The 16,796-nt window shown below is 44.4% G+C and overlaps 1 protein-coding gene across 1 annotated transcript in view; it reads left to right on the top strand.

Annotated features, from left to right (window-relative positions):
- The first annotated feature begins 384 nt into the window (after positions 1-384).
- Positions 385-16,796, top strand: part of LOC134983642 (zinc finger protein 665-like) — a 162,465-nt gene continuing 146,053 nt past the window's right edge. Inside the window, exons 1-2 of the mRNA XM_063949325.1 lie at positions 385-511; positions 5,052-5,171. Coding sequence (XP_063805395.1) covers positions 5,094-5,171 — 78 coding nt within the window. The 5' untranslated portion in view covers positions 385-511; positions 5,052-5,093. The remainder of the gene's footprint in view (positions 512-5,051; positions 5,172-16,796) is intronic.

A 16,796-nucleotide genomic window follows, 5' to 3' on the forward strand; every position in this document is an offset into this window, starting at 1 on the left:
GATTTATCAAGGTCTTAGCTACCTATTATAGTAACATTGCACCATTCTGATTCTGCACTACTTGCCTTACTATGGCAGTAACACAAACGGGAAAGGCTTTAAGAAAATGGCCGACGCAGCGTGCGCCCACAGTGTAGCTGGAGACAGAGCGACCTCGTGTTGCTAATCAGCGGCAGCCACAGGAAAAAGGGCGTTACTATGCTAATATTTCCTTTGTGTAGATGCTCTTATAAGAGGTTGATAGTGCGACTGGTAACGCCCGCTAATTTGCATAAGGACGCCTCCTTAGACACTTGAGCGTTCATCCAGCTGTGTGGCGGTTTTTGTCTAACGGCGGCGGCCATTATGTCGGGGCTATTCTTACTTTGGAACGCACAAGCCGGAAAATATTTGGACCGCAAGAACCGGAAGTCGGTGGTAAGCTTCCGGCCATCGAGATGAAAGGGATGCAACAAAGTGAACTCGTTGATGAGCACTTTATAATGTTAATGTGATTCGTCTTGTGTAACAGGTATTGTCATGTCTTTCCTTATAGTGTTTATAGATGGAGCATGCTCTGGTGCCCTGTTATTATTATTATTATTATTATTATTATTATGATGATGATGATGATTATTCAGATGGAGTAGGCTCTGGTGCCCTGTTATTGTATTGCAGATGGAGCAGGCTCTGGTGCCCTGTTATTGTATTACAAATGGAGCAGGATCTGGTGCCCTGTTATTATACAGATGGAGCAGACTCTGGTGTCAGGTTGTATTACAAATGGAGCATACTCTGGTGTCCCGTTGTATTACAGACGGAGCAGGTCCTGGTGCCCTGTTATTATTATACAGATGGCTCATGCTCTGGTGTCCTATTATTATACAGATGGAGCATGCTCTGGAGTCTTGCTATTGTATTACAGATTGAGCAGGCTCTGATGTGTTGTTATTATAAAGACTGACCATATTATCCCTTTTACCTGGGACGCTCATGGATTACACAGGTTCTGTGGCTGACTGACTTCAAGCCTACATTTCAGATGGTTTTAATCCGCCACAGAACCTGTGTAATCCATGAGCGTCCCAGGTAAAAGGACTTTCTTCGGGCTGCACCCACTCTGTGGAACGCCCTACCATGCACAATAAGACTCTCCTCTAGTCTCCAAACCTTCAAGCGTTCCCTGAAAACTCACCTCTTTAGGCGAGCCTATCAAATTCCAGAACCGCCCACTTAACTTTCATAAACCTTCCTATCAAATTGCATCCACTCTGCACAGTCCACACATATCCTCACATGTCTTCTCATGCTTCACTTTCCCTTCCTCTCGACCCCAGTTCGTTATTGCTGTATGACCATATCATACAGCCCACCAAGAACCTTTGCAATCTGGCGGACAACTATGCAATAGATAGCACCTATCCTTGTGTACACATGCCTATTTTCCTATAGATTGTAAGCTTGCGAGCAGGGTCTTCCTACCTCTGTCTGTTATCACCCAGTTTTGTTATATCTCATTGTTATTTCCAAACTGTTAATAAATAATAAATAAATAAGATGATCACCCTATATACAGATGGAGCAGGCTCTGGTGTCCTGTACAGATGAAGCAGATTAAGATGTCTTGTTATTGCAATTCATATTGGAGCAGTCTCTGGTTTCCTATGCTTCTGGGGGTTACTGTACATTATATATTCTAGTATATTTATATATCCGTTCCCGGTTTCCATGTAGACAGGCACATTCTAATATATATATATATATATATATATATATATATATATATATATATATATATATATATATACAAAATGTCAAAAGGGAGCTAGATGTATTGTGTACATACAATATCTTTCCAGATTATGACCGCAAAGTGATAAAAACAATGGATTTTATTCACATATTCTCTATGCACAATATACTTTTAGTGTACATAGATTATCACATAAAAAATTCAATGGTGAATATAATAAAAATGCAGTTTACAATTTTGTTGAAGACATGATATAGACAGTATATCCCATCAAGTAGTATATTATATAGGATGTCTGATGTTTTCACAAGAAACCATACCCGACGCGTTTCGTCCCCACGGACTTCATCAGGGGTTCATGTCAATCAAAGTAGGGGCCAAAAACCGATTTTAGCGGTATAGTTAGTCCCACAAACAATTTCAAAAAGGATTTAAAATCAAATGATCACGCTGAATGCATCAGTATTCACCATAGGTCCAGCCCTCATAAGAGTGCAAACTGTAAGTTTGTGCTGTTGTGATCCCTAATTTGTTATAACCACATTTATAATGTTCCAGCTTTGAATAATGACAGGCTCTCCTGAACAGCAGTTCACTGCTGTTCAGGAGAGCCTGTCACTATTCAAAGCTGGAACATTATAAATGTGGTTATAACAAATTAGGGATCACAACAGCACAAACTTACAGTTTGCACTCTTATGAGGGCTGGACCTATGGTGAATACTGATGCATTCAGCGTGATCATTTGATTTTAAATCCTTTTTGAAATTGTTTGTGGGACTAACTATACCGCTAAAATCGGTTTTTGGCCCCTACTTTGATTGACATGAACCCCTGATGAAGTCCGTGGGGACGAAACGCGTCGGGTATGGTTTCTTGTGAAAACATCAGACATCCTATATAATATACTACTTGATGGGATATACTGTCTATATCATGTCTTCAACAAAATTGTAAACTGCATTTTTATTATATTCACCATTGAATTTTTTATGTGATAATCTATGTACACTAAAAGTATATTGTGCATAGAGAATATGTGAATAAAATCCATTGTTTTTATCACTTTGCGGTCATAATCTGGAAAGATATTGTATGTACACAATACATCTAGCTCCCTTTTGACATTTTGTATCTGTATCCCTTTTCTGTACTCTATCTAACAGGGAGTACGTCATTAAGGTTTGGAGCTTTCACGTAGCGCATAATTAGGTCTACATCTTTTTCAATATATATATATATATATATATATAATATACCCCGTCCCTACCATGTTCCTGCACCTCCGTTATGTACTTTTCTTCTGTTATTATACATTCCTTCTCTGTCACTAGCCTAATCCTCCATATTCACCGTCACATTTTATATAATGTTCAGGACAATTATACTGCTGGCCAGGTAGTAATAATAATAGACTGCTCAAAAAAATAAAGGGAACACTAAAATAACACATCCTAGATCTGAATGAATGAAATATTCTTATTAAATACTTTGTTCTTTACATAGTTGAATGTGCTGACAACAAAATCACACACAAATTATCAATGGAAATCAAATTTATTAACCCATGGAGGTCTGGATTTGGAGTCACACTCAAAATTAAAGTGGAAAAACACACTACAGGCTGGATCCAACTTTGATGTAATGTCCTTAAAACAAGTCAAAATGAGGCTCAGTAGTGTGTGTGGCCTCCACGTGCCTGTATGACCTCCCTACAATGCCTGGGCATGCTCCTGATGAGGTGGCGGATGATCTCCTGAGGGATCTCCTCCCAGACCTGGACTAAAGCATCCGCCAACTCCTGGAAAATCTGTGGTGCAATGTGGCGTTGGTGGATGGAGCGAGACATGATGTCCCAGATGTGCTCAATTGGATTCAGGTCTGGGGAACGGGCAGGCCAGTCCATAGCATCAATACCTTCGTCTTGCAGGAACTGCTGACACACTCTAGCCACATGAGGTCTAGCATTGTCTTGCATTAGGAGGAACCCAGGGCCAACGCACCAGCATATGGTCTCACAAGGGGTCTGAGGATCTCATCTCGGTACCTAATGGCAGTCAGGCTACCTCTGGCGAGCACATGGAGGGCTGTGCGGCCCCCCAAAGAAATGCCACCCCACACCATTACTGACCCACTGCCAAACTGGTCATGCTGGAGGATGTTGCAGGCAGCAGAACGTTCTCCTTGGCGTCTCCAGACTCTGTCACGTCTGTCACATGTGCTCAGTGAGAACCTGCTTTCATCTGTGAAGAGCACAGGGCGCCAGTGGCGAATTTGCCAATCTTGGTGTTCTCTGGCAAATGCCAAACGTCCTGCACGGTGTTGGGCTGTAAGCACAACCCCCACCTGTGGATGTCGGGCCCTCATACCACCCTCATGGAGTCTGTTTCTGATTGTTTAAGTAGACACATGCACATTTGTGGCTTGCTGGAGGTCATTTTGCAGGGCTCTGGCAGTGCTCCCCCTGTTCCTCCTTGCACAAAGGCGGAGGTAGCGGTCCTGCTGCTGGGTTGTTGCCCTCCTACGGCCTCCTCCACGTCTCCTTATGTACCGGCCTGTCTCCTGGTAACGCCTCCATGCTCTGGACACTACGCTGACAGACACAGCAAACCTTGCCACAGCTCGCATTGATGTGCCATCCTGGATGAGCTGCACTACCTGAGCCACTTGTGTGGGTTGTAGACTCCGTCTCATGCTACCACTAGAGTGAAAGCACCGGCAGCTTTCAAAAGTGACCAAAACATCAGCCAGAAAGCATAGGAGCTGAGAAGTGGTCTGTGGTCACCACCTGCAGAACAACTCCTTTATTGGGGTGTCTTGCTAATTGCCTATAAGTTCCACCTGTTGTCTATTCCATTTGCACAACAGCATGTGAAATTAATTGTCAATCAGTGTTGCTTCCTAAGTGGATAGTTTGATTTCACAGAAGTGTGATTGACTTGGAGTTACATTGTGTTGTTTAAGTGTTCCCTTTATTTTTTTTGAGCAGTGTATATTCCTTGCCTCTTACTGTTTGTTCTTCTATAACACACACACAATGGTAAAAATAATACATTTCATGGTGTTTGTTATATATACTCAATGTTCCTTTATGGAATGATTCCTATACCCCCATCATGCCACGTTGTAGCTTGAATTCAGTGGGGGGTATTCAATTGCTTGAAAAGTCAGTTGGGTGTCTGTTTTTTTTCCTATCTAATAGGAAAAAACAGACACCCCACTGACTTTTCAAACATTTGAATTCCCCCCAGTGTGTCTCTTTCTTCTATATGTGTCACTATTTGTTATTTTACTCACCATTTCTAACTCGCTTCTACAGGGGAAACTGTCCAGTATATGTTATCCCACTGTCTCAAGGAGGATGGATGAGGACAAAAGTCACATGACTCAGAAGATATTAAGCCTCACCCTGGAGATCATCTACCTGCTGACTGGGGAGGTGAGGGAGTCTGGGAGTGTCACAGTGACATCACTCTTATCTATAATACTAACACAGGGACCTGACTGTGGAGGTGAGGGAGCCTGGAGTGTCACAGTGACATCCCTCTTATCTCTATCACTGACACAGGGACCTGACTGGGGAGGTGAGAGAGTCTGGGAGTGTCACCGTGATGTCACTCTTATCTCTATTACTAACACAGGGATCCGACTGGGAAGGTGAGGGAGTCTGGGAGCATCACAGTGTAGTCACTGTCATCTCTATTACTAACACAGGGACCTGACTGAGGCAGTGATGGAGTATGGATGTGTCACAGTGACCTCACTCTCATCTCTGTTACTAACACAGGGACCTGACTGGTGAGGGGAGGGAATCTGGGAGTGTCACAGTGACATCACTCTTTTTTTTTTTTTTTTTTTCATCAATAGTGGTTTTTAAAAATTTTGTTTCGTTGGTCACGGATGTAGGGGGATACAGAAAAAATAAAAGGGAAGGGAAGGGGATAAAGGAGTCATCCGACACAGACATGTAAGATATTGTATAAACAGTCAGAATAACCTTTCCACATAAGTAGAGTGAACGACCCAATGTTGTTATAATGAACAATATCACCATTAAGGATTAGCTAACAGCAGATTATCCTCCAACAACAAATCAACCTTTTGTTTCAAGCAAGGTATTGGCTCGCTCTCCAGTTGTTGAGTATTCGTGCCAACTAAACCACTTAACTAGAGAGGATTTTGCATTAAAAGAGTATGGTAAACCCTGAGTCTCCATCTTAAAGGGCTGGTGAGTTTTACAAATAATTTTAAGAAGAGATGGAGAGGCAGAAGCATTTGCTGGGCGGGAGGGGGGTGGGCCGGTGACGCAGCAAAAAAAGTCGCCTACCAGTGCAGCAATGCTGCGCAGGTAGGGACTTACTTGCTGGGTGCGCTAGCATTGCCGCCGTGCGATGCTATCGCACCAGTGCGGCGGGGGGAGGGCCAGACATGTGGGGCGGCCTAGCCCTGTGCTGGGCGTCCCCCTGCATGTCAGGGTGGCTGATCGTAGCCATGCAAAATTTTGTGCGTCTGCAATCAGGTCTGAATTAGGCCCTTCGAGAGAAGTTTTAAGAACTTTAGAAGCGAGAGTAAATACTTCACTCCACTCTAAAGTTGGCGTATCTTGGGGCATGTCCAAAATATATGGAATATGTCTCCTGTCTCTAAGCAATTCCTCCAGCAAAACTTTGATTGATTAGACCAAATTTTTTGTGAAGTATAGTCTGTGTAGGAGTTTGAAGTGTCACAGTGACATGTTTTGCAATAGAACAGCACAAATCAGTACGTGAGAAGATGTGGAAAAACATATACCATTATCTCATGAACACATAGCTCAAACAACTCCCCACAAATGAAAGAGAACAGCAATACACATATCCAATATAGTAAACATATTCGAAAGAGCACTCAACCACACACTCATTCCACAAGACATACAGAATGTAAGGGGGGCATGAATCCCAAACCAGCATTCGAAAAAGAAGATAAATCATTCTAAACCATATAATGAGGCAATAACAGAACAAATAGAATGATTAGTCGTCCGACACGGTTTTGTATGATGTCAACGAAAGGCTGTCAAACAATTGTAGTATATGAACACGTTGCAAGGGTCCTAAAGATTCCACCAGGGGACCCCATTTCTTATAAAAGTGTGGTACCCAAATCTGGTAAGGTAGCTTGCCTCTCAAAGTATAATAGCGTTATCAGAGAGGTTTTCAAAACTTCTAACCTTGGGGGGGAGCACAGATCCATTGGGATAAGATCAGTTTTTTTCCCAACTGTAAGAATCACCCACAATAGGGGTATAAAATTTGAGTGAGAGCGGGGCAAGTTCCAGGACGAAACAAGCATGCCCAAGAAGGAATCGAGAGTCAGGGGATGAGGATACCAAAAGTTTGGCGTATGTTCCGTTGTACCTTGTGCCAAAACTTTACAATCTTGGGGCAGTGCCAAACATTATGCATAAAGGAGGCATCTGGTGCCTTACATTTGGGGCATCTGCCCGATTCCGTAGGAACCATGTGCTTCTGCTTTCCAGGTGATATATCTCTGTAGAAACTTGTAATGAGTTTCCTGCTATTGGGAAGAATGTAGTACTTTAAAGACCGTCGGTATAGATTTAAAAATATCTACCCAGGCTACATCTCGGGAAAAATCAGTGCTCCACTTTTGTGACCAAAGTAACCACATCTTATTTAACTTAGTACCCGCAGGAAGAAGGTCCCAGTAGATCCATTGAGTTTTAAAACTTTGTTTACTGGTTCTAGTGATTAGAGCCACCAGGGGGTCAGGTTCATCTTCGAACCTCCACACAGGTGGTAAGAACTGGACGTAGTGGCGAAGTTGGAGGTACATAAAGAAGTCTGAGCGATGAAGTCCAAACTTCTCCACTAGGTTCAGAAAGGAGTATAGTACACCCCCAGGATCGAAAACATCTCTCACCACCGCTATACCTTTCTCTATCGTCCTAAGTGGATGCTGGGGTTCCTGAAAGGACCATGGGGAATAGCGGCTCCGCAGGAGACAGGGCACAAAAAAGTAAAGCTTTTACCAGATCAGGTGGTGTGCACTGGCTCCTCCCCCTATGACCCTCCTCCAGACTCCAGTTAGATTTTGTGCCCGAACGAGAAGGGTGCAATCTAGGTGGCTCTCCTAAAGAGCTGCTTAGAGAAAGTTTAGCTTAGGTTTTTTACTTTACAGTGAGTCCTGCTGGCAACAGGATCACTGCAACGAGGGACTTAGGGGAGAAGTAGTGAACTCACCTGCGTGCAGAGTGGATTTGCTGCTTGGCTACTGGACACTAGCTCCAGAGGGACGATCACAGGTACAGCCTGGATGGTCACCGGAGCCGCGCCGCCGGCCCCCTTGCAGACGCTGAAGAGAGAAGAGGTCCAAAATCGGCGGCTGAAGACTCCTGAGTCTTCATAAAGGTAGCGCACAGCACTGCAGCTGTGCGCCATTTTCCTCTCAGCACACTTCACACAACAGTCACTGAGGGTGCAGAGCGCTGGGGGGGGCGCTCTGAGAGGCAAATAAAAACCTTATTAGAGGCAAAAAATACCTCACATATAGCCCACAGAGGCTATATGGAGATATTTAACCCCTGCCTAACTTCAAAAATAGCGGGAGACGAGCCCGCCGTAAAAGGGGCGGGGCCTATCTCCTCAGCACACAGCGCCATTTTCTCTCACAGAAAAGCTGGAGAGAAGGCTCCCAGGCTCTCCCCTGCACTGCACTACAGAAACAGGGTTAAAACAGAGAGGGGGGGCACTGATTTTGGCGATATTGTATATATATAAAAGATGCTATAAGGGAGAAACACTTATATAAGGTTGTCCCTATATAATTATAGCGTTTTTGGTGTGTGCTGGCAGACTCTCCCTCTGTCTCCCCAAAGGGCTAGTGGGTCCTGTCCTCTGTCAGAGCATTCCCGGTGTGTGTGCTGTGTGTCGGTACGTGTGTGTCGACATGTATGAGGACGATGTTGGTGAGGAGGCGGAGAAATTGCCTGTAATGGTGATGTCACTCTCTAGGGAGTCGACACCGGAATGGATGGCTTATTTAGAGAATTACGTGAGAATGTCAACACGCTGCAAGGTCGGTTGACGACATGAGACGGCCGACAATCTATTAGGACCGGTCCAGGCGTCTCAGAAACACCGTCACGGACACTGAATACAGTGTCGACGGTGAATAAACAAACGTATTTCTCATTAGGGCCACACGTTAAGGGCAATGAAGGAGGTGTTACGTGTTTCTGATACTACAAGTACCACAAGAAAGGGTATTATGTGGGAGTGAAAAAACTACCTGTAGTTTTTCCTGAATCAGATAAAATAAAATGAAGTGTGTGATGATGCGTAGGGTTACCCCGATAGCAAATATTGGCGTTATACCCTTTCCCGCCAGAAATTAGGGTACGTTGGGAAACACCCCTTAGGGTGATAAGGCGCTCACACGCTTATCAAGTGGCGTTACCGTCTCCAGATACGGCCGCCCTCAAGGAGCCAGCTGATAGGAAGCTGGAAAAATATCCTAAAAAGTATATACACACATACGGTGGTTATACTGCGACCAGCGATCGCCATCAGCCTGGAGATGCAGTGCTGGGTTGGCTTGGTCGGATTCCCTGACTGAAAATATTTTATTCATGTAGAGCATTTAATAGGATGCATTCTATATATATGTATGTGAGATGCACAGAGGGATATTTGCTCTCTGGCATCAAGATAAGTGCGTTGTCCATATCTCCCAGAAGATGTCAGGGACACGACAGTGGTCAGGTGATACAGATCCCATACGGCAGATGGAAGTATTGCTGTATAAAGGGAAGGAGTTATTTGGGGGTCGGTCCATCGGACCTGGGGACCACAGCAACAGCTGGGAAATCCAACCTTTTTTACCCCAAGTTACATCTCAGCTAAAAAAGACACCGTCTTTTCAGCCTCAATCTTTCCTTTCCCATGAGGGCATGCAGGCAAAAGGCCAGTCATATCTGCCCAGACATAGAGGTAAGGGAAGTAGACTGCAGCAGGCAGCCCTTTCCCAGGAAAAGAAGCCCTCCACCGCGTCTGCCAAGTCCTCAGCATGACGCTGGGGCCGTGCAAGCGGACTCAAGGTGGGGGGGTAGTCTCAAGAGTCTCAGGGCGCAGTGGGATCACTCGCAAGTTGACCCCTAGATCGTACGAGTATTATCCCAGGGGTAAAGATTGGAGAGTCGAGACATCTTCTCCTCGCAGGTTCCTGAAGTCTGCTTTACCAACGGCTCCCTCCGACAGGGAGGCAGCATTGGAAACAATTCACAAGCTGTATATCCAGCAGGTGATAATCAAAGTACCCCTCCTACGACAAGGAAAAGGGTATTATTTTTCCACACTATATTGTGGTACTGAAGCCAGACGGCTTGGTGACACATAGTCTAAATCTAAAATGTTTTGAACACTTACATAAAAGGTTCAAATCGAGATAAAGTCACTCAGAGCAGTGATAGCGAACCGGAAAAAAGGGGACTATATGGTGTCCCTGGACATCAAGGATTACCTCCATGTCCAAATTTTGTCCTTCTCATCAAGGGTACCTCTGGTTCGTGGTACAGAACTGTCAATATCAGTTTCAGACGATGCCGTTTGAATTATCCACGGCACCCCGGGCCTTTTTACCAAGGTAATGGCCGAAAAGATGTTTCTTCAAAGAAAAAAGGCATCTAAATTATCCCTTACTTGCACGACCTAAAAAGGGCAAGTTCCAGAGAACAGTTGGAGGTCGGAAGAGCACTATCTAAAGTAGTTCTTCGACGGCACGACTGGATTCTAAATATTCCAAGAATCGCAGCTGTTTTCCGACGATACGTCTGCTGTTCCTAGGGATGATTCTGGACACGGTTCAGAAAAAGGTTTTTCTTCCCGAGGAAAAAGCCAAGGAGTTATCCGACCTGTCAGGAACCTCCTAAAACCAGGAAAGGTGTCTGTACACAAGAGTCCTGGGAAAAATGGTGGCTTTTTACGAAGCAATTCCATTCGGCAGATTCCATGCAAGAATTTTCCAAAGGGATCTGTTGGACAAATGGTCAGGGTCGCATCCTCAGATGCACCTGCGAATAACCCTGTCGCCAAGGACAAGGGTATATCTTCTGTGGTGGTTGCAAAAGGCTCATCTATTGGAGGGCCGCAGATTCGGCATACAGGATTTGATCCTGGTGACCACGGACGCCAGCCTGAGAGGTTGGGGAGCAGTCACACAAGGAAGAAACTTCCAGGGGGTATGGACGAACCTGGAAAAGTCTCTTCACATAAACATTCTGGTACTAAGAGCAATCTAAAATGCTCTAAGCCAGGCGGAACCACTCCTGCAAGGAAAACCGGTGTTGATTCAGTCGGACAACATCACGGCGGTCGCCCATGTAAACAGACAGGGCGGCACAAGAAGCAGGAGTGCAATGGCAGAAGCTGCCAACATTCTTCGCTGGGCGGAGAATCACGTAATAGCACTGTCAGCAGTGTTCTTCCCGGGCGTGGACAACTGGGAAGCAGACTTCCTCAGCAGACACGATATTCACCCGGGAGAGGGGGGTCTTCATCCAGAAGTCTTCCACATGCTAATAAACTGTTGGGAAAGACCAATGGTAGACATGATGGCGTCTCGCCTCAAGGACAAGTATTGCGCCAGGTCAAGAGATCCACAGGCAATAGCTGTGGACGCACTGGTAACACCTTGGGTGTACAAATCAGTATATGTGTTTCCTCCTCTGCCTCTCATACCAAAGGTATTGAAGATTATACGGTGAGGAGGAGTAAGAACAATACTAGTGGCTCCGGATTAGCCAAGAAGGACTTGGTACCCGGAACTTCAAGAGTTGGTCACGGACGACCCGTGCCCTCTACTTCTGAGAAGGGACCTGCTACAACAGGGTCCCTGTCTCTTTCAAGACTTACCGCGGCTGCGTTTGACGGCATGGCGGTTGAACGCCAGATCCTAAAAGGGAAAGGCATTCCAGAAGAAGTCATTCCTACCTTGATTAAGGCAAGGAAGGAAGTCACCGCGAAACATTATCACCGCATTTGGCGAAAATATGTCGCGTGGTGCGAGGATCGGAGTGTTCCGACGGAGGAATTTCAACTGGGTCGTTTCCTACATTTCCTACAATCAGGATTGTCTATGGGTCTCAAATTGAGATCTATTAAGGTTCAAATTTCGGCCCTGTCAATATTCTTCCAAAAAGAATTGGCCTCAGTTCCTGAGGTACAGACTTTTGTTAAAGGAGTACTGCATATACAGCCTCCTGTGGTGCCTCCGGTGGCACCGTGGGATCTAAATGTCGTTTTAGATTTCCTCAAATCCCATTGGTTTGAACCATTGAAAAAGGTGGATTTTAAATATCTCACATGGAAAGTGACTATGTTACTGGCCCTGGCTTCCGCCAGGAGAGTATCTGAATTGGCGGCTTTATCTTATAAAAGCCCTTATCTAATCTTCCATTCGGATAGGGCAGAACTGAGGACTCGTCCGCATTTTCTCCCTAAGGTGGTATCAGCGTTTCACCTGAACCAACCTATTGTGGTGCCTGCGGCCACTGGCGACTTGGAGGACTCCAAGTTGTTGGACGTTGTCAGAGCCTTAAAAATATACATTTCAAGCACGGCTGAAGTCAGAAAATCTGACTCGCTGTTGATACTATATGCACCCAACAAGTTGGGTGCCCCTGCTTCTAAGCAGACGATTGCTCGTTGGATTTGTAACACAATTCAACTTGCTCATTCTGTGGCAGGCCTGCCACAGCCTAAATCTGTTAAGGCCCATTCCACAAGGAAGGTGGGCTCATCTTGGGCGGCTGCCCGAGGGGTCTCGGCATTACAATTCTGCCGAGCAGCTACGTGGTCGGGGGAAAACACGTTTGTAAAATTCTACAAATTTGATACCCTGGCAAAAGAGGACTTGGAATTCTCTCATTCGGTGCTGCAGAGTCATCCGCACTCTCCCGCCCGTTTGGGAGCTTTGGTATAATCCCCATGGTCCTTTCAGGAACCCCAGCATCCACTTAGGACGATAGAGAAAATAAGAATTTACTTACCGATAATTCTATTTCTCGGAGTCCGTAGTGGATGCTGGGCGCCCATCCCAAGTGCGGATTATCTGCAATACTGTACATAGTTATTGTTAACAAATTCGGGTTATATTGTTAAGGAGCCATCTTTAAGAGGCTCTTTCTGTTATCATACTGTTAACTGGGTTTAGATCATAAGTTGTACGGTGTGATTGGTGTGGCTGGTATGAGTCTTACCCGGGATTCAAATTGCCTCCCTTATTGTGTACGCTCGTCCGGGCACAGTACCTAACTGGAGTCTGGAGGAGGGTCATAGGGGGAGGAGCCAGTGCACACCACCTGATCTGGTAAAAGCTTTACTTTTTTGTGCCCTGTCTCCTGCGGAGCCGCTATTCCCCATGGTCCTTTCAGGAACCCCAGCATCCACTACGGACTCCGAGAAATAGAATTATCGGTAAGTAAATTCTTATTTTCTGTTTCCAAGTTTGAAATTGTATGTTTTCTAAAGCCGGGGTAAAACAAAGGTTGCCTAAAAATGGAATAAACAGAGACTGCTCAGGATGTCTACCTAGGGCTAAATTTATGGCCCCCCAAGCTTGGTAAGTATCCCAAAATAGTATATTGGTCTTGACACTTAAAGGTAACAGATTTTTTGGGGTGTGAATCAGTGCACGTAGATCATACGGTGCCACAAGAGCCTGTTCAATATCATAGTTAGCAAAAGTGGAAGATTCTAACAGCCAGTCTGAAAGGTATCTAAAAGAGACCGCCTTGGAGAATGCTGCCAATCCCCCATTAGTTTTCTTGAGTTTGGATAGGGCTATGCGGGGTCTTTTTCCACTCCATAAAAATTTTGTGAATAGTCTGTCATAAGCAAGAAGATCAGCCTTATTAAGTTTAAATGGTAACATCTGAAGAGCACAAGAAATCTTAGGGAAGATTATACTTTTTAGTACAGCTATTCTACCCATTAAGGAGATAGGGATATGTAGACCAAGAAAATAACAAGTGCGAAACTTTGGTCAGGATGGGGGAAAAATTGACCAAATAAAGCTGGGAAAGCTCAGTCAGGATAAAGATGCCCAAGTATTTAAGTGTGGAAGTATTAAACGTAAATTGCGACAGGACAGGTGAAGAGGCCATGTGTAAAGCAGGGGGGTTAAGTGGTAAAAGTTTGGATTTAGACATGTTAATTTTATACCCAGCAAAGGAACCGAACATGAGTAGCAAGGACATTATGGCCGGTATTGATTTGTGAGGGTCTGAGACAAATAACATGTCGTCAGCAAAAAGACTTAACTTTAATTCTTGATCACCAATAGAAATTCCAGAAAATTGTGAGAGCTCTCTCAAAGCCACAGCCAAAGGCTCAATAGCTAAGGATGACTGATAAGGGGCACAGGGGGCAGCCCTGTCTGGTACCTTAATGTAATTGCACTGGCGCAGAGAGATATCCATTACAGAGGATACGGGAGCTCGAGGAGGCACATTGGAGAGGCCCAGCGGAAACCCAAAATGTGATAGTGTAGTAAACAAGTGATCCCAACTGACTAAGTCAAAAGCTTTCTTGGCATCCATAGAAAGTATAAAGTGTGGGTTCTGGTCCCCGCTGAGCCCCACCCAGTGTGCCGCAGCCAGTACTTTTCGAATATTGCTAGAAGAGTGCCGCCCTGTAATAAATCCAGTCTAGTCTACGTGTATTAAGGAGGGAAAAGGGGTTTTAACCTGTCCGCCAATATTTTTGTAAATAATTTGTAGTCTACATTAAGTAGTGAAATGGGTCTATAGCTGCCTGGGAGATTAGGATCTTTCCCTGGTTTAGGGAGAAGACGAATCATGACATCATTAAAATATTGTGGAATTTTATGGGAACACAAAATAACATTGAACACTTCCGTCAGGGTTGCCACTATTCTAGATTGTAAGATTTTATAAAATTCCCCCGAAAAGCCATCGGGACCTGGAGTCTTAACTGGCTTCAGAGACCTTACTGCTTTCTCAACTTCTTGAGTAGTAATTGGTCCACAGATTTCGTTAGCCAGAGAAGAGTCGAGAACTGGTAACTGCAGAGAGTTCCAAAAAGAAGATTTAGAAGTTAAATCAATCTGGGGTGATGCATAAATATCCGAGTAAAAACTTGAAAGTACAGCCTTTAGATCTTTAGAATCTTTAGATTCTGTGGCGAGGGAGGCATCAGGGCGTCTAAGCGCCTGTATAAGTGAGTCTGGAGAAGCTCCCTTTAATAAGTTTGATAACAGTCGGCCTGTTTTATTACCAAAACGGTGAAATCTATGATTTTTATGGAAGGAATGCCTATCCCCTAAGGTTTTCAAGGTGGCCTCAAAGTGGGTTTTAGCCTCAAGGTAGAGCCGTCTGGAAGTTATTGTAGGTCTCGTCTTAAAATTTGTATAAGTCTCAGTCAATTTTAATTGGGCTAATTTAAAAGTGGCAGCAAACTGGGGGTTTTTTTTGTGGCGGGATACAAATTCTATTATACGTCCTCGCAGAACAGCTTTTGCGGCCTGCCAGAAAAGTTGAGGGTCAGTTTGGGCCAATTTAGCATTTTCTCTTTGAAAATCTTCCCAAAATACTGTCAACTGTTCCCGAAAAGGAAACAGAGGAGGCAAAATCAGTAGAGAATCGCCACTGACTAAAAGCGCCTACGTCTAGTGAAGTAGAAAATTCCACCCAAACCAAAGAGTCATCAGAGATGGCCATGGGTTCTATACTAGCCTGTATCGAACTGGGGATCAAAGAATCTGACAGTAAAAGGAAGTCAATACGTGACAACGAATTATGTGCATCAGAGAGCATGTAAAATCCTTCTCAGTAGGATGAAAGAATCTCCACACATCAGTAGTCTTCAATTGTTGCATTATATAGGGAATACCAAGCTTGGGGGGAGATCTCGAGTGTGTACGAGAATTAGTATCCAGCAGTTTCGAGGATATCATATTGAAATCGCCACCTATAATTAACGGCATAGAGGAATACAGGAGAAGTTTTGAAATGAGCAGAGAAATTGTTTAGAGTACTTATTGGGGGTATAAACAGCACAGAAAACATATCTCATATTATAGACATCAATTTCTAGTATTAAAAACCGGCCTTCCGTGTCTGGGGTAGATGAGATTATCTGGATTGGGAGCCTGAATCTGGCTAAGATCATAACACCTCTAGCTTTTGTGGAATAGGGGGCACCCGCAAGAACACTCCAACCTAAAGTACTTAGTTTTTGGGCTTCTGGGGAAAGGAGATGTGTTTATTGCAAAAGTACAAAATCCAGCTTTAATCTATTCAGGTACATGAGACACTTTTTCCTTTTGATCAGTGAGTGTATACCACCGACATTCCATGTTGCTACTCTAAGAGGGGCCATAACCCTGTATTATACTCTAGAAAGACATATATGCAATATACATAACAGAATGTTAGTAGCAGCACATCATGAATAGAAAGGCATTGAGATACTGAGGGAAACATGAGGGGGATGGGGAGAAATAAGGGGGAGGGAGGACAACCAGACATACTTAGCCATACCAAAACAACACAAAAACATTCTAACAATATAAACAAAGAACAAAATCACAGAGAATTCCTTGCCCGAAAAACTCTGAATTCTCTCTTCAATAGACTTCACGGCAGGCAAGGGAGGCCTTGCGCTATGCAGCACGGAGTTACCCACTCCTAGCCACCACCACCTATCATAGTCAAAAAGTAGGACACTGGATACCCAAACACAAACATTCGACCATATGAGATGAGGGATCAGCACAGAGACTGATCCCGTCAGAGGACATGTCCAAAGTTAGACGAGGTGTACATGTTCTCAGAATCACAGCAAAGGCATTTGGAAAAATGGAAGGACAAGAGCGCTGCAGAGGAAACCAACTATCCCGCAGAAACTGGAAAAATCATATATGATCCAGGAAAATCCCAGGTCTGTACAGTTAGTCAGCCTCAGAATGATTTGCTTCGGAGAGATACGCCTCTGCATCCTCAGGAACAGTAAAATCTTTAAACGAGGTACCCTCAAATACC

The sequence above is a fragment of the Pseudophryne corroboree genome (assembly GCF_028390025.1).
Source record: "Pseudophryne corroboree isolate aPseCor3 chromosome 3 unlocalized genomic scaffold, aPseCor3.hap2 SUPER_3_unloc_2, whole genome shotgun sequence".
In the NCBI taxonomy this organism is placed as follows: Eukaryota; Metazoa; Chordata; class Amphibia; order Anura; family Myobatrachidae; genus Pseudophryne; species Pseudophryne corroboree.